The 25,218-nt window shown below is 41.4% G+C and overlaps 1 protein-coding gene across 2 annotated transcripts in view; it reads right to left on the bottom strand.

Annotated features, from left to right (window-relative positions):
* LOC124016201 (microtubule-associated serine/threonine-protein kinase 1-like) overlaps positions 1–24,919 on the bottom strand; it is a 47,034-nt gene extending 22,115 nt beyond the window's left edge. Inside the window, exons 1-2 of one of the 2 annotated variants that reach the window (XM_046331740.1) lie at positions 23,782–24,919; positions 7,213–7,244 (exon numbers count right to left, since the gene is read on the bottom strand). In XM_046331740.1, the coding sequence (XP_046187696.1) occupies positions 7,213–7,244; positions 23,782–23,820 (71 nt within the window). In that variant the 5' untranslated portion in view covers positions 23,821–24,919. The remainder of the gene's footprint in view (positions 1–7,212; positions 7,245–23,781) is intronic. The other variant, XM_046331741.1, reaches the window with a different exon arrangement.
* Positions 24,920–25,218: the final 299 nt, after the last annotated feature.

The raw sequence follows: 25,218 nt of genomic DNA, 5'->3' as shown, positions 1-25,218 counted from the left end.
CAGAGGTCATGGACAACACCCACCAGGAAGTGACCTGACATGGTGGGGAGGGTCACCGATCACCATGATGATAAAAAACATATTGTGAGTGACTGGCCCTTAGACCAACTTAAATTTGCTTATCGCCCCAATAGATCCACAGACGATGCAATCGCCATCACTCTGCACACTGCCCTATCCCATCTGGACAAGAGGAATACCTATGTAAGAATGCTGTTTATTGACTATAGCTCAGCATTCAACACCATAGTACCCTCCAAGCTCATTATTAAGCTCGAGGCCCTGGGTCTGAACCCCGCCCTGTGCAACTGGGTCCTGGACTTCCTGACAAGCCGCCCCCAGGTGGTGACGGTAGGAAACATCACCTCCACTCCGTTGATCCTCAACACTGGGGCCCCACAAGGGTGCGTGCCAAGCACCCTCCTGTACTCCCTGTTCACCCATGACTGCGTGGTCAAGCACACCTCCAACTCAATCATCAAGTTTGCAGACGACACAACAGTAGTAGACTTGATTACCAACAATGACGAGACTGCCTACAGGGAGGAGGTGAGGGCTCTGGGAGTGTGGTGCCTGGAAAATAACCTCTCACTCAACATCAACAAAACAAAGGAGATGATCATGGACTTCAGGAAATAGCAGAGGGTGCACCCCCCCCCCTATCTACATCGACAGGACCGCAGTGGAGAAGGTGAAAAGCTTCAAGTTCCTTGGCATACACATTACTGACTAACTGAAATGGTCCACCCACACAAACAGTGTTGTGAAGAAGGCGCAACAGAGCCTCTTCAACCTCAGGGGGCTAAATAAATTTGGCTTGTCACATAGACCCTCACAAATTTTTACAGATGCACAATTAAAAGCATCCTGTTTTCATTCAATTTATTAAAAATCCCACAATGTGATTTTCTGGATTTTTTTTCTCATTTTGTCTGACATAGTTGAAGTGTACCTATGATAAAAATTACAGGCCTCTCTCATCTTTTTAAGTGGGAGAACTTGCACAATTGGTGGCTGACAAAATACTTTAGGGTGAGGGTTAGGGTTAGGTTAGGGTTAGGGTTAGGGTATATACTGTATTCTATACTATTCTACGGTATCTTAGTCACTTAATAATGTTTACATATCTTGCATTACTCATTTCATATATATATACTGTATTCTATGCTATTTTACGGTAAACTTAGTCACTTAATAATGTTTACATATCTGGCATTACTCAGCTCATGTGTATATACTGTTTTCTATACTATTCTACTGTATCTCATTCACTCAATGTTTACATATCTTGCATTACTCATTTCATATGTATATACTGTATTCTATGCTATTTTACGGTAACTTAGTCACTTAATAATGTTTACATATCTTGCATTACTCATCTCATATGTGTATACTGTATTCTATACTATTCTACTGTATCTTAGTCCGTTCCACTCTGACATCACTCATCCATATATATATAGTCTTAATTTATTCCTACTTAGATTTGTGTGTATTGGGAAAATGTTGTGTAATTTGTTAGATATTACTGCACTGTCGGAGCTAGAAGCACAAGCACTTCGCTACACCCGCAATAGCATCTACTAACCAACGATCATTTGACCAATAAAATTGGATTTAGGTCCCTTAAACATAGCGTGAATACCACACTGATAGTAACTCACTCACAGGCCACTCTAACCCTTGTCCAAATTGATTACTAGAAAATGTCACACACACACAGATAAATACCAGACATGTCAATGAGTCTGGAAGATGTCACACACACACACACACAACAAATACCTCAGCTTTTTGAAACCCTAACAACTACAAACAGCATTTGTGCCCAGAGGCAGAACAGGAAAGACTGCAGACTGCAGAGCATGCAAAATCAAACAAAATGCAAATGAAATGATTTTTGAAAAACACCTCTGCAAATGCTCTATATTAATTCCGTATTCATTTCATATTCATTTCACCCATACAATAACAGGTACCTTCTGTGCTACAATGGGATTTTATAGTAAATGTGATGTATTGAGATAAATCTGTGGCTAACATACACACAGCACAGCAGCTAGCTAGGCCTACATGCCACAGTGGCATAATAGCCAGTAGCCACAGATTCAAATCCAGAGAAAAGGAATTTTAAATCCATCTCTACAGGTATAGAGGAGGGAACTCACTATCTACTCCTACAAAAGGTGAGGATATTTCAAACTAGTGCTGGTGTAACGGTTTTCTTCCGTTGAAGGAGAGGAGGACCAAAATGCAGCGTGGTTATTAACTTTCAACATGTTTAATATAGACGATAACCGAGAACACCAAAAAATAACAAATGTGAAAACTAAAACAGTCCTTTCTGGTGCAATGACACAAAGACAGAAGACAACCACCCACAGAGTACCCACAGAATATGGCTACCTAAATATGGTTCCCAATCAGAGACAACGATAGACAGCTGCCTCTAATTGAGAACCAATCTAGGCAACCATAGACATACAAACTACCTAGAAAGGGACACAGCCTCATAAACATACAAAAACCCCTAGACCAGACAAAACACATAAATCCCCCATGTCACACCCTGACCTAACCAAAATAATAAAGAAAACAAAGATAACTAAGGCCAGGGTGTGACAGCTGGGCGATATGGCCAAAATATCATATCACCGTATTTTTTTTAAATTGACGGTATGACAATATCTGACAGTATTTATGATTTTAAATGATTACATTTCTAAATGTTCTTTATAAGTAGTGCATGACCTCAAGGTGGCAACATATACATTCTAAGAGTCTTTCTCCATTCTGATTGTTTTATACTTTTCAATTCAACTTCAACCCCAAATATTTTTTTTGCATTTTCATACATTTCTGCTTTTCCTGCACTCATTTGAAATCATTTCCACACTGCCATGTGGGGGTGCACGATATGGGCAAACAATCTAAACCTGATTTTGAACCAAATGTTGCAATAGCGATTTTACTTATGATTTCGAGCAAAACACTTGGTGATATGATGAAATCATAGAAATAGAATGATTATTCTAATTCTATAGATAGAATACAGTTGAAGTCGGAAGTTTACTTACACCTTAGCCAAATACATTTAAACTCAGTTTTTCACAATTCCTGAAATTTAATCCTAGTAACAATTCTCTGTCTTAGGTCAGTTAGGATCACCACTTTATTTTAAGAATGTGAAATGTCAGAATGATAGTAGAGAGAATGATTTATTTCAGCTTTTCTTTCTTTCATCACATTCCCAGTTGGTCAGAAGTTTACATACACTCAATTAGTATTTGGTAGCATTGCCTTTAAATTGTAGCCATTTGACTAGGCTTGGAGTAGAAGCTGTATAGAAGCCTCTTGGACCTAGACTTGGTGCTCTGGTACCGCTTGCCGTGCGGTAGCAGAGAGAACAGTCTATGACTGGGGTGGCTGGAGTCTTTGACAATTTTTAGGGCCTTCCACTGACACCGCCTGGTATAGAGGTCCTGGACGGCCCTGGGCCGTGTACTGGGCCGTTCGCACTACCGTCTGTAGTGCCTTGCGGCCCAACTTGCTAAGAAAAGACAAACTAGCTGTTTGCAGACGTAAGCAACACAAACTAATGTTGTAATTATAGAACGCTATTGGATTTATATGAAGAAGCAAAGTGAAAACAGCATTGTTGTCATCAACATTGTTGCATGTCCTGCATTGACCATGCAGACTGAACGCAAGTGTCTCATGGTCGAGGAAAAGCAAATGCGCTCCTTGAGTGACAGGGGGCGGGGCTAGGTCTGTGTGGAAAACGGCATGGAGAGAGAGAGAGCGAAGAGAGATGACTCAAATAGCGAAGTAAACTATAAAAATGGACGTTAAACACGACATATCACATTTGACAAACCAAACATTCAAATACCGTTCTAGAAGGTAAAGTAAAAACCCAAACCGGTCCATGTATCAATACCAGTATATCGTAACATACGGTATACCTCCCAGCCCTCTTTAAAACCTACCGTAGCCTAGTTTAGATAGAGTAGTATGGTGCAAAATCAAACAGTCTAGTCATTCTGACTCAGCTAATAGATAGAGGACTTTCTATTGAATACAGTACTTAATGACTGTTTAGTAACTGTGTGCAGGTGTACTACTGATATACAAGCCTTTTTCTCCTCACTTCAATTAGTGAAAGAGACACACACTGAGGAAAGGGAAAGCCACAGACAGGGAGAGTGAGAGAGATGAGTCAGAGGAACGATGTAAGTGAGGGAACGCTTCAGCACCATAGAGAGAGAACGATTGAGAGAAAGGAGGAAAGCCCGGAGTGAGGGAACACTTCAGCACCATAGAGAGAGAACGATTGAGAGAAAGGAGGAAAACCCGGAGTGAGGGAACACTTCAGCACCATAGAGAGAGAACGATTGAGAGAAAGGAGGAAAACCCGGAGTGAGGGAACGCTTCAGCACCATAGAGAGAGAACGATTGAGAGAAAGGAGGAAAGCCCGGAGTGAGGGAACGCTTCAGCACCATAGAGAGAGAACGATTGAGAGAAAGGAGGAAAGCCCGGAGTGAGGGAACGCTTCAGCACCATAGAGAGAGAACGATTGAGAGAAAGGAGGAAAGCCCGGAGTGAGGGAACGCTTCAGCACCATAGAGAGAGAACGATTGAGAGAAAGGAGGAAAGCCCGGAGTGAGGGAACGCTTCAGCACCATAGAGAGAGAACGATTGAGAGAAAGGAGGAAAGCCCGGAGTGAGGGAACGCTTCAGCACCATAGAGAGAGAACGATTGAGAGAAAGGAGGAAAGCCCGGAGTGAGGGAACGCTTCAGCACCATAGAGAGAGAACGATTGAGAGAAAGGAGGAAAGCCCGGAGTGAGGGAACGCTTCAGCACCATAGAGAGAGAACGATTGAGAGAAAGGAGGAAAGCCCGGAGTGAGGGAACGCTTCAGCACCATAGAGAGAGAACGATTGAGAGAAAGGAGGAAAGCCCGGAGTGAGGGAACGCTTCAGCACCATAGAGAGAGAACGATTGAGAGAAAGGAGGAAAGCCCGGAGTGAGGGAACGCTTCAGCACCATAGAGAGAGAACGATTGAGAGAAAGGAGGAAAGCCCGGAGTGAGGGAACGCTTCAGCACCATAGAGAGAGAACGATTGAGAGAAAGGAGGAAAGCCCGGAGTGAGGGAACGCTTCAGCACCATAGAGAGAGAACGATTGAGAGAAAGGAGGAAAGCCCGGAGTGAGGGAACAGCACCATAGAGAGAGAACGATTGAGAGAAAGGAGGAAAGCCCGGAGTGAGGGAACGCTTCAGCACCATAGAGAGAGAACGATTGAGAGAAAGGAGGAAAGCCCGGAGTGAGGGAACGCTTCAGCACCATAGAGAGAGAACGATTGAGAGAAAGAGGAAAGGAGGAAAGCACCATAGAGAGAACGATTGAGAGAAAGGAGGAAAGCCCGGAGTGAGGGAACGCTTCAGCACCATAGAGAGAGAGCGATTGAGAGAAAGGAGGAAAGCCCGGAGTGAGGGAACGCTTCAGAGGGAGAACGATTGAGAAAGGAGGAAAGCCCGGAGTTCAGCACCATAGAGAGAACGATTGAGAGAAAGGAGGAAAGCCCGGAGTGAGGGAACACTTCAGCACCATAGAGAGAGAACGATTGAGAGAAAGGAGGAAAGCCCGGAGTGAGGGAACACTTCAGCACCATAGAGAGAGAGCGATTGAGAGAAAGGAGGAAAGCCCGGAGTGAGGGAACGCTTCAGCACCATAGAGAGAGAACGATTGAGAGAAAGGAAGAAAGCCCGGAGTGAGGGAACACTTCAGCACCATAGAGAGAGAACGATTGAGAGAAAGGAGGAAAGCCCGGAGTGAGGGAACACTTCAGCACCATAGAGAGAGAACGATTGAGGGAACACTTCAGCATTAGAGAGAGACGATTGAGAGAAAGGAGGAAAGCCCGGGAGTGAGCTTCAGCACATTAGAGAGAGAGCGATTGAGAGAAAGGAGGAAAGCCCGGAGTGAGGGAACGCTTCAGCACCATAGAGAGAGAACGATTGAGAGAAAGGAGGAAAGCCCGGAGTGAGGGAACACTTCAGCACATTAGAGAGAGAGCGATTGAGAGAAAGGAGGAAAGCCCGGAGTGAGGGAACACTTCAGCACCATAGAGAGAGAGATTGAGAGAAAGGAGGAAAACCCGGAGTGAGGGAACACTTCAGCACCATAGAGAGAGAGATTGAGAGAAAGGAGGAAAACCCGGAGTGAGGGAACACTTCAGCACCATAGAGAGAGAGATTGACAGAAAGGAGGAAAGCACGGAGTGAGGGAACGCTTCAGCACCATAGAGAGAGAGATTGAGAGAAAGGAGGAAAGCCAGGAGTGAGGGAACACTTCAGCACCATAGAGAGAGAGAGATTGAGAGAAAGGAGGAAAGCCAGGAGTGAGGGAACACTTCAGCACCATAGAGAGAGAGATTGAGAGAAAGGAGGAAAGCCCGGAGTGAGGGAACACTTCAGCACCATAGAGAGAGAGATTGAGAGAAAGGAGGAAAGCCCGGAGTGAGGGAACACTTCAGCACCATAGAGAGAGAGAGCGATTGAGAGAAAGGAGGAAAGCCCGGAGTGAGGGAACACTTCAGCACCATAGAGAGAGAGAGCGATTGAGAGAAAGGAGGAAAGCCCGGAGTGAGGGAACACTTTAGCACCATGGACAGCAACACACACAAGCTCTCAGAATTTCAAGCTACACGTCACTACGATCCCGAGTGTGTGTGTATGTGTATGAAAGTGAGTCTGCATCCTTTCAAACCCCCATTTCTCACATGCTGACAACTTCTAACCCCTCTCTCCAGAAACATGTGAAGTGTGAAGAGACTTCATATAGTGCTGCTATTTCAGAGCTCAACTGTGCATGAGATTGTCAGTGTGTCGGGTTTACAAGAAAACCCTCCCAAAAAGTTGTGTGAGGTATAAAGCTTCATGGGGCAAAACCAATTTCTGTCCAGTGAACTGACGTTAGAAGACTGTGCATACAGGCACATTCATGTGGAGGCAAATCAAATAAACCCCAAGCTTGGAGTCACCTGAGCATCAGTTTATATTTACAATTTACAATTTATAGGTTCACAGGGGCTAAAATATGTTCCCATTTACAGAGTACTGCTTTTCTATGTTTCTCCCAAACATAACACATGTACACATACACACCAAGGCACTACAAAATGAACCCAAAACGTAAACTCACCTGCTACTTTTTCGAGGCAGAGGCAGATCCTTCTGGAGAACAAGAGAGAGGGACAGAGAAAGAGAAGAGGGAACACAAATAAAATATCAGATTAGTGTTATACACTCTTAGAAAAAAGGGTTCCAAAAGAGTTCTTCAGCTGTCCCCATAGGAGAACCCTTTTTGGTTCCAGGTAGAACCCTTCAGAACCTTTTGTTTCTTAGTGTATAGTTATATATACTGTACATTGTACAGTATATAGACACAATTCACCCTTTAGTTTAGGGGCCATTGGGGCAATATACTGTTGAAAGAAGGTGCCTAACCCCAACAACCTCTTGCCATATCTGTAACTTCAAACACTTCATACTCTAAATCCAGCTTCCCCAACCCTTCACTGATGACATATTACCTTATTATTACCACACTCACAGGCTGAGTGGAGCCAGTCATTTCCAAAATGGTCGCCCTGTTTACAACATTGGGGACAGAGAAGCAGAAAACTAACGTGATTACGATCAATTGGGATTGATCCGAGAGAGAAACACTCTCCTAAAGTCTGCATGTTGTGCTCCCTTAACACGATCCCCAGTCCAGGATCATATTACAGTACTGTTTTCTATATAATAAGGCAATAAAAGGACATTTTATGAAGTTATTCTATAGATAAACTGCTGTTCTCCTGACGCTCCTGTCAGTTTCTATCAGGAACAAGGACAGCATGAGAGTTTATCTCCTCCCACGCAGAACCAATACCGTATGTGTGTGTGTGTATGCATGTGTAGTGTGTGTGACCAGAGCCTTCATCAAAAGTAGTGCAAAATATAGGGAATAGGGTGCCATTTGCAATGCAACCATAGTCTAATCTTGTCCCCAGACTAGTGTGCATTAGGGAGGAAGCGTGGTTGTGGAGACAACAGACGAACTACAGTGTATACAGACCCCAGGTGGCTGGTTGCACCTTTATTTGCGAGGACGGGCTCATAGTAATGGCTAAAACAGAATAAATGTAATAGCATCAAACACATCGTTTCCATGTGGTTGATAAAATTCCATTGACTCCATTCCAGCCATTATTATGAGCCGTCCTCCCCTCAGCAGCCTCCTGTGATAACATAGCCCCAGCTAGGGAACATTCTCAGTCCCTTCTGAATCTCCAATCCATGTCTCGTCTCTTTGCCCTTGTTGACTTGCCCTCTAACATCTGATAGCATTCGATAAGCATCAGCTATATACAGATGTAGGATCTTAATTTCAGCCAGTTCGCTACAGCAGGAAAATAATCCAGCAGCAACATGAAATGTGAATTATTATGTGGATTATAATTAATGGACATTTTTGTAGGGGTTGATACTTTTTTAATGAAGGAAAATCAAGCCTGAAATTTCTAAGTGGAAATTCCAAACTTCATAAACATGTTTAAAACCTGCAACAGGTTGATCAAATTAAGATCCGACATCTGTATGATGCTATAAGCATGATCTCTTATACCTATTCTAAAGCTTTTAAATCCACGAGGGGACAGTCAACAAAGGCATAGAAAGGGTGGGGACTGGGGCTAGAGTATCAGAACACTCCACTTCTCTCAAAGGAAAGTGACATCATTCACCTTCTTCGTTCTCCCTGGGATATGTTACATCATCAAGGACACAGACAGGAAGTGACCTAAACTGATGTGACTAAAATGGAGCTCTGCGTGGCGCCTTGGAGCAGGACTAATGGATGGGGGGGAACATTTGTGTGAGCGTGAGTGCATGCATGTGTTTGTATATGTGTGTGTGCATGTGTGTGTGTTACCATAGGCCTTTGAAATCCACCTTGACTACAGTATCAACCTTGAGATCTCTCAGGTCTGTTGAATGGAGAGAATGTATAAAGGAATGGATGAAGAGAATACGAAAGAAAAACTAAGCTGTAAGAAAAGGAAAAGAAGGACAGCAGCAAACAAAGGAAGGACACACTGACATAATCTAACTTGACTAGGATGGACAACATGCAACATATTAAGTAATGGCTAGGAAGGACAACATGGAAACATATTAAGTAATGGCTAGGAAGGACAACATGGCAACATATTAAGTAATGGGTAGGAAGGACAACATGGCAACATATTAAGTAATGGCTAGGAAGGACAACATGGCAACATATTAAGTAATGGCTAGGAAGGACAACATGGGAACATATTAAGTAATGGCTAGGAAGGACAACATGGGAACATATTAAGTAATGGCTAGGAAGGACAACATGCAACATATTAAGTAATGGCTAGGAAGGACAACATACAACATATTAAGTAATGGCTAGGAAGGACAACATGGGAACATATTAAGTAATGGCTAGGAAGGACAACATGGCAACATATTAAGACAACATGGCAACAATGGCTAGGAAGGACAACATGGCAACATATTAAGTAATGGCTAGGAAGGACAACATGGCAACATATTAAGTAATGGCTAGGAAGGACAACATGGGAACATATTAAGTAATGGCTAGGAAGGACAACATGGCATATTAAGTAATGGCTAGGAAGGACAACATGGCAACATATTAAGTAATGGCTAGGAAGGACAACATGGGAACATATTAAGTAATGGCTAGGAAGGACAACATGGCAACATATTAAGTAATGGCTAGGAAGGACAACATGGGAACATATTAAGTAATGGCTAGGAAGGACAACATACAACATATTAAGTAATGGCTAGGAAGGACAACATGGCAACATATTAAGTAATGGCTAGGAAGGACAACATGGCAACATATTAAGTAATGGCTAGGAAGGACAACATGCAACATATTAAGTAATGGCTAGGAAGGACAACATACAACATATTAAGTAATGGCTAGGAAGGACAACATGGCAACATATTAAGTAATGGCTAGGAAGGACAACATGGCAACATATTAAGTAATGGCTAGGAAGGACAACATGGGAACATATTAAGTAATGGCTAGGAAGGACAACATGGCAACATATTAAGTAATGGCTAGGAAGGACAACATGGCAACATATTAAGTAATGGCTAGGAAGGACAACATGGCAACATATTAAGTAATGGCTAGGAAGGACAACATGGGCAACATATTAAGTAATGGCTAGGAAGGACAACATGGCAACATATTAAGTAATGGCTAGGAAGGACAACATGCAACATATTAAGTAATGGCTAGGAAGGACAACATGGCAACATATTAAGTAATGGCTAGGAAGGACAACATGGCAACATATTAAGTAATGGCTAGGAAGGACAACATGGCAACATATTAAGTAATGGCTAGGAAGGGACAATGGCTAGGAAGGACAACATGGCAACATATTAAGTAATGGCTAGGAAGGACAACATGGCAACATATTAAGTAATGGCTAGGAAGGACAACATGGCAACATATTAAGTAATGGCTAGGAAGGACAACATGGCAACATATTAAGTAATGGCTAGGAAGGACAACATGGCAACATATTAAGTAATGGCTAGGAAGGACAACATGGCAACATATTAAGTAATGGCTAGGAAGGACAACATGGCAACATATTAAGTAATGGCTAGGAAGGACAACATGGCAACATATTAAGTAATGGCTAGGAAGGACAACATGGCAACATATTAAGTAATGGCTAGGAAGGACAACATGGCAACATATTAAGTAATGGCTAGGAAGGACAACATGCAACATATTAAGTAATGGCTAGGAAGGACAACATGGCAACATATTAAGTAATGGCTAGGAAGGACAACATGGCAACATATTAAGTAATGGCTAGGAAGGACAACATGGCAACATATTAAGTAATGGCTAGGAAGGACAATGGCTAGGAAGGACAACATGGCAACATATTAAGTAATGGCTAGGAAGGACAACATGGCAACATATTAAGTAATGGCTAGGAAGGACAACATGGCAACATATTTAATGGCTAGGAAGGACAAATGGGTAATGGCTAGGAAGGACAACATGGCAACATATTAAGTAATGGCTAGGAAGGACAACATGGCAACATATTAAGTAATGGCTAGGAAGGACAACATGGCAACATATTAAGTAATGGCTAGGAAGGACAACATGGCAACATATTAAGTAATGGCTAGGAAGGACAACATGGCAACATATTAAGTAATGGCTAGGAAGGACAAAGGACTAGGAAACATGGCAACATATTAAGTAATGGCTGGCAACATATTAAGTAATGGCTAGGAAGGACAACATGCAACATATTAAGTAATGGCTAGGAAGGACAACATGGCAACATATTAAGTAATGGCTAGGAAGGACAACATGCAACATATTAAGTAATGGCTAGGAAGGACAACATGGCAACATATTAAGTAATGGCTAGGAAGGATGGCAACATATTAAGTAATGGCTAGGAAGGACAACATGGCAACATATTAAGGTAATGGCTAGGAAGGACAACATGCAACATATTAAGTAATGGCTAGGAAGGACAACAAAGGACAACATGGCAACATATTAAGTAATGGCTAGGAAACAATATGGCAACATATTAAGTAATGGCTAGGAAGGACAACATGCAACATATTAAGTAATGGCTAGGAAGGACAACATGCAACATATTAAGTAATGGCTAGGAAGGACAACATGCTAGGAAGGACAACATGTAATGCAACATATTAAGTAATGGCTAGGAAGGACAACATGCAACATATTAAGTAATGGCTAGGAAGGACAACATGGCAACATATTAAGTAATGGCTAGGAAGGACAACATGGCAACATATTAAGTAATAATAGGAAGGGCAACATATTAGTAATGGCTAGGAAGGACAACATGGCAACATATTAAGTAATGGCTAGGAAGGACAACATGGCAACATATTAAGTAATGGCTAGGAAGGACAACATGCAACATATTAAGTAATGGCTAGGAAGGACAACATGGCAACATATTAAGTAATGGACAACATGCAACATATTAAGTAATGGCTAGGAAGGACAACATGCAACATATTAAGTAATGGCTAGGAAGGACAACATGCAACATATTAAGTAATGGCTAGGAAGGACAACATGGCAACATATTTAGGAAGGACAACATGCAACATATTAAGTAATGGCTAGGAAGGACAACATGCAACATATTAATAATGGCTAGGAAGGACAACATATTAAGTAATTAGGAAGGACAACATACAACATATTAAGTAATGGCTAGGAAGGCAACATATTAAGTAATGGCTAGGAAGGACAACATGCAACATATTAAGTAATGGCTAGGAAGGACAACATGCAACATATTAATGGCTAGGAAGGACAACATGGCAACATATTAAGTAATGGCTAGGAAGGACAACGGCAACATATTAAGTAATGGCTAGGAAGGACAACATGCAACATATTAAGTAATGGCTAGGAAGGACAACATGGCAACATATTAAGTAATGGCTAGGAAGGACAACATGCAACATATTAAGTAATGGCTAGGAAGGACAACATGGCAACATATTAAGTAATGGCTAGGAAGGACAACATGGCAACATATTAAGTAATGGCTAGGAAGGACAACATGCAACATATTAAGTAATGGCTAGGAAGGACAATATTAAGTAATAGGAAGGCAACATATTAAGTAATGGCTAGGAAGGACATGCAACATATTAAGTAATAGGAAGGGCAACATATTAAGTAATGGCTAGGAAGGACAACATGGCAACATATTAAGTAATGGCTAGGAAGGACAACATGGCAACATATTAAGTAATGGCTAGGAAGGACAACATGGCTAGGAAGGCAACATATTAAGTAATGGCTAGGAAGGACAACATGCAACATATTAAGTAATGGCTAGGAAGGACAACATGCAACATATTAAGTAATGGCTAGGAAGGACAACATGCAACATATTAAGTAATGGCTAGGAAGGACAACATGGCAACATATTAAGTAATGGCTAGGAAGGACAACATGGCAACATATTAAGTAATGGCTAGGAAGGACAACATGGCAACATATTAAGTAATGGCTAGGAAGGACAACATGCAACATATTAAGTAATGGCTAGGAAGGACAACATGGCAACATATTAAGTAATGGCTAGGAAGGACAACATGGCAACATATTAAGTAATGGCTAGGAAGGACAACATGGCAACATATTAAGTAATGGCTAGGAAGGACAACATGGCAACATATTAAGTAATGGCTAGGAAGGACAACATGCAACATATTAAGTAATGGCTAGGAAGGACAACATGCAACATATTAAGTAATGGCTAGGAAGGACAACATGGCAACATATTAAGTAATGGCTAGGAAGGACAACATGGCAACATATTAAGTAATGGCTAGGAAGGACAACATATTAAGTAATGGCTAGGAAGGACAACATGGCAACATATTAAGTAATGGCTAGGAAGGACAACATGCAACATATTAAGTAATGGCTAGGAAGGACAACATGCAACATATTAAGTAATGGCTAGGAAGGACAACATGGCAACATATTAAGTAATGGCTAGGAAGGACAACATGGGAACATATTAAGTAATGGCTAGGAAGGACAACATGCAACATATTAAGTAATGGCTAGGAAGGACAACATGCAACATATTAAGTAATGGCTAGGAAGGACAACATGGCAACATATTAAGTAATGGCTAGGAAGGACAACACAAATGGACAACATATTAAGTAATGGCTAGGAAGGACAACATGGCAACATATTAAGTAATGGCTAGGAAGGACAACATGCAACATATTAAGTAATGGCTAGGAAGGACAACATGGCAACATATTAAGTAATGGCTAGGAAGGACAACATGCAACATATTAAGTAATGGCTAGGAAGGACAACATGCAACATATTAAGTAATGGCTAGGAAGGACAACATGGCAACATATTAAGTAATGGCTAGGAAGGACAACATAGGAAGGACAACATGCAACATATTAAGTAATGGCTAGGAAGGACAACATGCAACATATTAAGTAATGGCTAGAAGGACAACATGGCAACATATTAAGTAATGGCTAGGAAGGACAACATGGCAACATATTAAGTAATGGCTAGGAAGGATGCAACATATTAAGTAATGGCTAGGAAGGACAACATGCAACATATTAAGTAATGGCTAGGAAGGACAACATGGCAACATATTAAGTAATGGCTAGGAAGGACAACATGCAACATATTAAGTAATGGCTAGGAAGGACAACATGCAACATATTAAGTAATGGCTAGGAAGGACAACATGCAACATATTAAGTAATGGCTAGGAAGGACAACATGCAACATATTAAGTAATTAGGAAGCAACATATTAAGTAATGGCTAGGAAGGACAACATGCAACATATTAAGTAATGGCTAGGAAGGACAACATGGCAACATATTAAGTAATGGCTAGGAAGGACAACATGCAACATATTAAGTAATGGCTAGGAAGGACAACATGGCAACATATTAAGTAATGGCTAGGAAGGACAACATGCAACATATTAAGTAATGGCTAGGAAGGACAACATGCAACATATTAAGTAATGGCTAGGAAGGACAACATGGCAACATATTAAGTAATGGCTAGGAAGGACAACATGGCAACATATTAAGTAATGGCTAGGAAGGACAACATGCAACATATTAAGTAATAGGAAGGGCAACATATTAGTAATGGCTAGGAAGGACAACATGGCAACATATTAAGTAATGGCTAGGAAGGACAACATGCAACATATTAAGTAATGGCTAGGAAGGACAACATGCAACATATTAAGTAATGGCTAGGAAGGACAACATGGCAACATATTAAGTAATGGCTAGGAAGGACAACATGGGAACATATTAAGTAATGGCTAGGAAGGACAACATGCAACATATTAAGTAATGGCTAGGAAGGACAACATGGGCAACATATTAAGTAATGGCTAGGAAGGACAACATGGCAACATATTAAGTAATGGCTAGGAAGGACAACATGGAACATATTAAGTAATGGCTAGGAAGGACAACATGGCAACATATTAAGTAATGGCTAGGAAGGACAACATGGCAACATATTAAGTAATGGCTAGGAAGGACAACATGGGCAACATATTAAGTAATGGCTAGGAAGGACAACATGCAACATATTAAGTAATGGCTAGGAAGGACAACATGCAACATATTAAGTAATGGCTAGGAAGGACAACATGGCAACATATTAAGCTAATGGCTAGGAAGGACAACATGCAACATATTAAGTAATGGCTAGGAAGGACAACATGGGCAACATATTAAGTAATGGCTAGGAAGGACAACATGGCAACATATTAAGTAATGGCTAGGAAGGACAACATGCAACATATTAAGTAATGGCTAGGAAGGACAACATGCAACATATTAAGTAATGGCTAGGAAGGACAACATGCAACATATTAAGTAATGGCTAGGAAGGACAACATGCAACATATTAAGTAATGGCTAGGAAGGACAAAGCAACAACATGCAACATATTAAGTAATAGGAAGGACAACATGCAACATATTAAGTAATGGCTAGGAAGGACAACATGCAACATATTAAGTAATGGCTAGGAAGGACAACAGCAACATATTAAGAAGGACAACATGCAACATATTAAGTAATGGCTAGGAAGGACAACATGGGAACATATTAAGTAATGGCTAGGAAGGACAACATGCAACATATTAGTAATGGCTAGGAAGGACAACATGCAACATATTAAGTAATGGCTAGGAAGGACAACATGGGAACATATTAAGTAATGGCTAGGAAGGACAACATGCAACATATTAAGTAATGGCTAGGAAGGACAACATGGGAACATATTAAGTAATGGCTAGGAAGGACAACATGGGAACATATTAAGTAATGGCTAGGAAGGACAACATGGCAACATATTAAGTAATGGCTAGGAAGGACAACATGCAACATATTAAGTAATGGCTAGGAAGGACAACATGCAACATATTAAGTAATGGCTAGGAAGGACAACATATTAAGTAATGACAACATGCAACATATTAAGTAATGGCTAGGAAGGACAACATGCAACATATTAAGTAATGGCTTTGAAGGACAACATGGAAACATATTAAGTAATGGCTTTGAAGGACAACATGGAAACATATTAAGTAATGGCTAGGAAGGACAACATGCAACATAAATTACTTAAATGTAAATGTAAATATTAAGTCATGTTTAGGAAGGGCACATATTAAGTAACGGCTAGGAAGTGAAACATAGGATTAGGAAGGTCAAGTGATGGCTCCCTCTATATGAAGTCAATCATCTATTAAACCTCCCACTTTTATCGTGTATCTGTGAAATCTCCCATGAATTTGGGTACAGTCCCAAATTGCTCCCTATTCCTTATTTAGTGCACTACTTTTGACCAGGGCCCATAGGGTTCTGGTCAAAAGTAGTGCACTTTATAGGGAAAGGGTGACATTTGGGACGCACATATTGGCAGTATCCTGATTGTGTGTGCTGTTAAACAGGTCATACAAGCACCCTGGACAAATGTTAGAATGGACAATACAGAACACAGACCACTAGACCCTAGTAATATATTCAGTCATGTCTAACAAACATGGGCAAAATAACATCAACTACTGTAGAACTAAATGTATTAGCAAATAGAAGAACATAACTACATGTATTGGTAGTACAGTACATTAACTGGATATTTCATGGGTTAAACTGTTGAAACTGGCGCAACATTGCATGAATTCAGTGAGTCATCATGGTTATGCCTAACTGTGAGGAGCCATTTCCTGATTTCCTGATAGTGGATAAGAACCCCGTCACAATGACAGACCTCCTGTGTCTCTGCATTTCAGCCTTTCCACATGTTAATCAATGAACAGACACACCCACACAAACACTGTAGTGTACACACATACACACACACTTTAGTGTACACAGGTACAGACACGCACACGCACAGCCTGTAGTGTACACAAATACACACACGCACAGACATACACTGTAGTGTACACACATACATCTCCCCACACCCCTCTCAGGCTCTCTCACTCAATTATGCATGTGGACCTCCATGCTATTATTTGTCATTAGCGGTTAAGTGCGAGTCCTTTCTGTGAGTTCCCCCCTCAGTCGCTCTGTTCTTTCATAAGATGAAACACACCATCCAAAACAGATTCACTTCTCAGCTGAGACAATCACAAAAGGTATTGCGACTCGTACAGCATTTAATTCCTCAACATTTCTTTAGCTCATAATTACCCACAGAGAGAGAGGGGGTGTTTGAAAAGAAAGAACGCCTTTTCAGTAAAATGCCAACTGCCAACACTTTGAAATAAACATGGACATAATCATAACATTTCTCTGTAGTTGGTACGCTGGGGCTCTGAAACTAAGAGTTCTTTGCTGGCAGAAAATATTACACTATGGCCCTGGTCAAAAGAAGTATGCTATATAAGGAATTGGGTGCCATTTGTCATTTGAGAGTTTGACAAAAAAACAAACCTTTTTAAGTAGTAATATGGACGCAAATAAAACACTCAAATAAATGTAGCCAGTTACAGTTCCTTGATTTTGTGAATGTCATCCCTGTTACTCAGCTTAATATTCTAACAGCTCACTTGTACAAGTATCTTTAATGACCTTTGGTGGAAAAGATTAGACTGTCTGTGTTTCAAATGGCACCCTATTCCCTACATCGTGCACCACATTTGACCAGGGCTCGTAGTGTACCATATAGCAAATAGGGTGCCATTTGGGTCGCAACGTGAATGTGGGCATGAATTCATGTAGTACAAGTCTCTCTGACACTGTCAAGAACCAATAAATCAGCATTACCTGATATAATAGAATATCACTATGCTAGCACTTTCTTCTCCCCTGCAGAACAACTTCAGCTGTCTGGTGATAATCTTAGACTACTAACATCTAAAGGAATCCTATAAGATAAAAACAGCAGATAAAACATTCAGTAACAAGAGTCAGGCACAGTAGCCATTCTGTTTCCTTTCAACATTCCCAACAGTGAAATTACAAATGAATTACAAAGGGTTTTTAACTTCAACAATCAACTTTTGTATTGGATAGTCTAGGTCTTACAAGTTTAGCCTCTTTTTTTTGTCAGTGACTGACAGTAGTATACTGGCTGCGTCCTCTCTCCTCTCAAATGATCCAATTCTGATCCCTTCCTGTTAAGGAACTTGAAAGTTGGCAGCTTGCCCAGAACAGAGTTGGACCACCTATCATCCCACTCAAGGTTGTAACTACAGTACATACAGTTTACCATAATGAAGACTGATGTCGTGAGAAGAGTGACTGCTGCTGCTGCTACTGAGTCAATCAGTCCTAAAGGAAACACTGTCACCTATATTGACACGATCATATTGTCATTACCGTAATATGACTGACTGACATACAGGGTTGCACATTTTGGGGAATATTCAGAGGTGAAATTAACGGGAATATATGGGAATTAATGGAAATATATGCAAATGAATATTAATACCATTTAAATGTAGATGTTTTTTGCATTGGATATATTTACCATATCATATGGAGACAGAAATATAAAGCTTTAATTAAAGTTCAATTTGTAACTAAATCGTTTTTTTTTTTTTTCTATTGGAAGGATTTAATCATCTGCAATTATGTCTACTTATGATAAGGTAAAATGAGTTGACTCTTCACATGGATGATTTCACTGAACAACAAAAGAAAGGGAATATTGAATGATCCCCAATGATCCATCGTATCTCCCAAAATGTTTTCAACATACATCTGTAGAATGATAGCCTAGAAACTAAAGCTTTGGTTGTCTTCCTCTCAGGCTTCCATGTCTTCTCCCTGGACCTCCTTAATGTCCACCTCTTGAACATCAGACTCTGAGGCCTCATCTTCACTGTCCAACCTTGTTGAGGATGAATCGTTGTCAGGCTCAAAAAGCCAAAAATTTGCCTGGATGGCCACCAATTTTTCAACCCTTGTATTGGTCAGCCTGTTGCATGCTTTGGTGTGTGTGTTCCCAAAAAAGGACCAGTTGCACTCTGAGGCGGCTGATGTTGGTGGGATTTGGAGGGTGATGGAGGCAACAGGGGAAAGAGCCTCAGATCCACAAAGTCCCTTCCACCAGGTGGCTGATGAGATATGTTGGCACGACTGCCATGTTGCATCTCCATCCCAAAGCCCTTGCTTGGAAGTGTACTTCGCCGGACTGCCAAGAACCTTGTCCTCATCCAGGCCAAGGTGGCGAGACACGGTAGTGATGACACCATAGGCCTTGTTGATCTTTACACCAGACAGGATGCTCTTGCCAGCATACTTGGGGTTCAACATGTACGCTGCGGCGTGTTTGGGCTTCAGGCAGAAGTCTTCACACTTTTTGATGTATTTCAGAACTGCAGGTACCTCTGCATGCAGCAATAGTGAAGTGGCAGGGCAGTACGGATTTCTTATCTTACATCTGCAAGCAGAGTCTGAACATCAGACAGGATGGCATTGTCTCCCTCAATCCGTACAATGGATACTGCTATTTGTTTCAGGAATTTCACGCTGCTTACCACTCTCTCACAAAATACATCATCCAGGAGGATCCTCTTGAAGGGGCTGTCCATATCGGCAGACTGTGATACGGCCATTTCTTGAAGAGACTCTTTCCCCTCCAAGAGACTGTCAAACACGGTGGCAACACCATCCCAATGAGTGTTGCTGGGCAGCTTCAATGTGGTGCTCTTATTCCTCTCACTTTGCTTGGTGAGGTAGATTGCTGCTATAACTTGATGACCCTCACATACCTTGGCTCTCTTGTAGTGTATCCATTGTTTTCAGTGCAATGATGTCCTTGAGGGGCAGATTCAATGTATGAGCAGCACAGCCAATGGGTGTGATGTGAGGGTAGGACTCCTCCACTTTAGACCAAGCAGCCTTCATGTTCGGAGCATTGTCTGTCACCAGTGCAAATAACTTCTGTGGTCCAAGGTCATTGATGACTGCCTTCAGCTCACCTGCAATGTAGAGACCGGTGTGTCTGTTGTTCCTTGTGTCTGTGCTCTTGTAGAATACTGGTTGAGGGGTGGAGATGATGTAGTTAATTATTCCTTACCCACTAACATTCGACCACCCATCCGAGATGATTGCAATACAGTCTGCTTTCTCTATTTACTTGATCTTCACTTGAACTCAGCATCCAGCAAATGAGTAGATAAAGCATGTCTGGTTGGATGGGTGAATGCTGGGCGAAGAACGTTCAGAAATCTCTTCCAATACACATTGCCTGTGAGCATCAGAGGTGAACCAGTTGCATACACAGTTCGAGCAAGATATTCATCAGCATTTCTCTGACTACGTTCCTCCATTGAGTCAAAACAACTTCTGATTCCAGGAGGACCATGAGCTGTTGCTATCGATAAGATGCATGGTACATAATTTTCACCTTGAATAGAAGTAGAGGGACTTTTGTCAGAGGTTGCTTGTTGTGAGCATTGAGGAAACTTTATGCACTTGGCCAAAGAATTCTTCACATATGATTTGGCACAGATTTTGCAAATGTACAGAGCTTTTCCTTTTATATTAGCTGCAGTGAAATGTCTCCACACATCAGATAGTGCCAGTGGTATTTTCCTGTAAAGAATATAAAATACAATTCCATGTACAGATAAATAGTTAAGCATGTTTTACAATGAAACATGTAGGGAAACAGGTGAATTATCACTCCTCAGCACGCTCAAGCAAACTAAAACCCACATGGTCGCAAAAACGAACTAGCAGAAATTGTTAATAAGTTAGAAATGGTTTAAACACACTTTGCTGTAGGCTACTATTTACTAGTTATATTTAACTTCCCATGGAAAATTTCCGGAATAATTCTGGAAATTCACCGGAAAGTTTCCGACCCTTTGCAACCCTTGACACACAATATAGTGAAATTTAAACTGTAATCTACAGTGCCTTCGGAAAGTGTTCAGACCCCTTGACTTTTTCCACATTTTGTTACGTTACAGCCTTAATCTAAAATGGATAAAACGTTTAAAAAATCCTCAGCAATTTACACAAAATACCCCATACTGACAAAGCGAAGACATTTTTAGAAATGTATTAAAACTCGAAATTGAGCTCAGGTGCATCCTGTTTCCATTGATCATTCTTCAGATGTTTCTACAACTTGATATGAATCCAATTGTGCTAAATTCAATTGAGTGGAAAGACCACACAATATAAGGTCCCACAGCTAACAGTGCATGTCAGAGCAAAAACAAGCCATGAGGTGAAAGAATTATCCGTAGAGCTCCGAGACAGGAAGGCACAGATCTGGGGATGGGTACCAAAACATTTCTGCAGCCTTGACGGTTCCCAAGAACACAGTGGCCTCCCTCATTCTTAAATGGAAGAAGTTTGAAACCACCAAGACTCTTCCTAGAGCTGGCAGCCCGGCCAAACTGAGCAATCAGAGTAGAAGGGCCTTGGTCTGACAGGAGCCTGACAGGAGTCTTCGTCGCTCCTAGTGATTACTTACCCACACACACAAACAAGCAAGCAAAGACACAGAGATGCCTGTGTTATACTGGCTTATGGAAGTGGCCTAGGGAGAGGATTAGAGTTGAGAATACACACTCACTCACACGCACACGCACACGCACGCACACACGCACACACGCACGCACACACACACACACACACACACACACACACACACACACACACACACACACACACACACACACTACACTCTCTGTCTGGGTTTGAGTCCTTGACCTCTGCCCCCTCCTTGTCCCCTGGCACTGACTACCCCTTGCTTCTCTTGCTTCACCCACCCCCTCTACACCCTTTGGCAGTGACAAGTGAAAGTGGAGCCAGCCTGGGGAATTACCAGCCACTTTACTGAGGCTGGGGTCTAGCCAACAGAAGCTGCCCCTGCCCTCTATGTGTGTGTGTGTGTGTGTGTGTGTGTGTGTGTGTGTGTGTGTGTGTGTGTGTGTGTGTGTGTGTGTGTGTGTGTGTGTGTGTGTGTGTGTGTGTGTGTGTGTGTGTGTGTGTGTGTGTGTGTGTGTGTGTGATGGCCCCTTGGCTGAGTCCTATCATTAGTCCTATTATTAGTCATACCATTAGTCCTATTATTAGTCCTATCATTAGTCATACCATTAGTCCTATCATTAGTCCTATCATTAGTCCTATCATTAGTCCTATTATTAGTCCTATCATTAGTCCTATCATTAGTCCTATCATTAGTCCTACCATTAGTCTACTAGTGCCTGGTAATGGGCTTTAAGAGTAGAGGAGGACCACATCCTCACATATCCCACTAGCATTTAGCCTGTGTGTGGATATTGATGTCTTGAATGGGAACGGGTTTCCACTCAAGACACACACTCACACACACAAGAATGAATGTGTACACACACGCATGCACGAATAGACACATCCACGCACACGCACACACACTCCATTGAGAATTGAGCTAATTATCATATGTGCTGGTTTGACTTGCAAATGTCTGTCTGTCTGTCTGTCTGTCTGTCTGTCTGTCTGTCTGTCTGTCTGTCTGTCTGTCTGTCTGTCTGTCTGTCTGTCTGTCTGTCTGTCTGTCTGTCTGTCTGTCTGTCTGTCTGTCTGTCTGTCGAGAGAGAGCTTGTGTGTGTGTGCATATATATGTATGTGTATATACTGTTTGTCTGAATGCATACATTCTGTGTGTATGGCTGCCCGAAAGAGATTCTGATTATTATGATTGTTTTTTTACAAGAAAAGGCCATAAGGTCCTCATGGAATAACAGGAACATTCATAAGCTGTTCCTAGAATTCAGCATCTCTGCTCAAACTTCTAAGAAAATGTCTTCTAGAACATTGTAACATTTTATGGTGTTTAATCAGGTTTTTAGTACTATGGCCCATGTCAGCCTTGGTGGAATTATCTTTGATGGTCACAGGGGACAGGAGGGTCCCATCACCAGGGCTCTGCCTCCCCCCCCCCCAAAAAAATGTGCATGCAGGGAGGGGGCCCAGGACCTAGGAGGGGGAGATTAACTGGACATGATTTGCTTCCTGTAGTAAGTGAATATAATCCCCCTAGGAAAAATGCAGCATGAGCTAATGCATCAAATTGTAACTTGATATGCCATTAGTCTCCTGCATTAGGCATAGGGGCTAAGGCTAGCCAATTTAGAACATAATTTGTTTTCATTTGTTTGTCAAATATTATGTACCTTTGAATATATTATTTTACTAGTTTAAATCTTAGTTGCAACATCCACTTTTGGAAAGATAAATTAATAATACCAATTGATTATTGAAGAATATAATTTATCTCATGAGCTTAGTTCAACTGTTGTGGGCCTACCCCATCAGAACCCAAAATATAAGCTTGTTTTACTCCAATGTTTGTAAACAATATAAATGTAAACAAACACTGTATAGACTCAAAACATGGTTAAAACTCTAATGTTGACATCATGGATGTTCATCCTTTGCATCGATAGATCTAACGTTATGAATTTGATAGTAGCTACATTTCTCAAGGCCCATCCCTAAACGTTTTACCAAGACAAAGGCAGGGAGTCGCTTTGTTTTTGTTCCTTTTAAGGATTCTCGCTTTAATGTTTTTTTTTCTTTTCGTGATCCAATTTTTACGAAAATATTTGAAACAAGAAAGTTCTCACCTGGAGCCTCCGACGTCGAATGATTCCAGAGTCATCCATGGCAGTGGCGGGAACATGCGAGTCGCGTGCTTTGGAGTAGTATCACCTGGTCTCGTGGCCCCAGTGTGGTCGCCTGGTGTCTCCAGGTAACGGGACAGGGCATGGAGTTCCCGCGTGGCACTGGCTGCCTGCGGTACACTGGCCAAGAACACTCCCGTCTCGCTCCACTTCACTGGTGCGACAAAGCCTCTAGTCTGCTCAACTCACAAACCAAAAACCCATTCCGCCCAACTAACATCTGGTCCTGTACCCTAAACAGCTGCTCTAGCAAGTGCTAATGAAGCAAGTTCCTGAAGGTACCAGCATGTCCTTAATGTCCTTAATACATTGGACTATAGAGAGGAGCCTGAAGTAGGCTAGTCGAATTTTAATTGTAGCCCACTTTTTAAAATGTAGGCTAACACACACATTAAATTAAAATGTATAGACAGAAATAGCATAACAAGTACTTTAGGTTAAAAGTAGCGCACCTTCCGTAGTGGTTTTCATATGATTATAATTCTTAAATTATTTGATTGAATGTCTGTTTATTTCCTTGTTTGTGTTTATTCCTATGGTGATGTTTTCATTGCACTGTGGATGTACATTCACTTTACAGCAGTTGTTGTTATAATAGCCTAATGTAGACTACTGTAAACTACTAGCATATGCAATGGAGAAACACGCCTTATAGGCTACAATCATAGCTACAGTAAAATGTATGCAAATTGAACCTCCGCGCGCAGATCAAGCGACACGTGTACGCGTCTTCGAATCCTCCCAACACGCAAACCCCATCCGGTACAGTCGTTTGACATCTGTTAGATGTTCTATGGATTCCCATAAGGATAAAAACATGCAACCTTATACATTCATTTCTGATCCATGCTGAATACTACCCCAGAGTTTACTGCTATGAACAATCCTTGTGTTATCCCACAGATTAGGGCTATTAGCTACATACCGTTTCCTCATCTCACCCGCTCGCAGGTACTGCCATATTATTTTCTGAACGTGTCACTCTCATCCCTTTTAGTTTTAATATCCACTGTATAATGATGTTTACCCTGAAGGCGAGGTGGTTTGTAATATATATCGTGATATATCTCTCGCCATTCCATTCCCTACCTCCCACCCCCTTCTAAACACAACGAAATCACGTTTGGTTTGTTAACCCCTCAGCGACCAGATTTCCCCTCCCTCCCTTGAATCTCCTCGCCATTCTCCATAGTGGAGAGAAATGTAGGTCGTATAGCCAGCCATATGTAATGTAGGTATGTATCACTTTAAGGGACAGGCATTGTTGTATTAAACCTTAATATAAAAGACAGAAGTCAGAGCCATCTACAGCTATATAAATCATGATGTGAAATGCTAAATAGTTAACAGTCAAGTTAATTGAACATAATGTCCTTCGAA

Source organism: Oncorhynchus gorbuscha, linkage group LG26 (genome assembly GCF_021184085.1).
Source record: "Oncorhynchus gorbuscha isolate QuinsamMale2020 ecotype Even-year linkage group LG26, OgorEven_v1.0, whole genome shotgun sequence".
Taxonomy (NCBI): Eukaryota; Metazoa; Chordata; class Actinopteri; order Salmoniformes; family Salmonidae; genus Oncorhynchus; species Oncorhynchus gorbuscha.
This window is presented reverse-complemented; position numbering and strand designations above follow the sequence as displayed.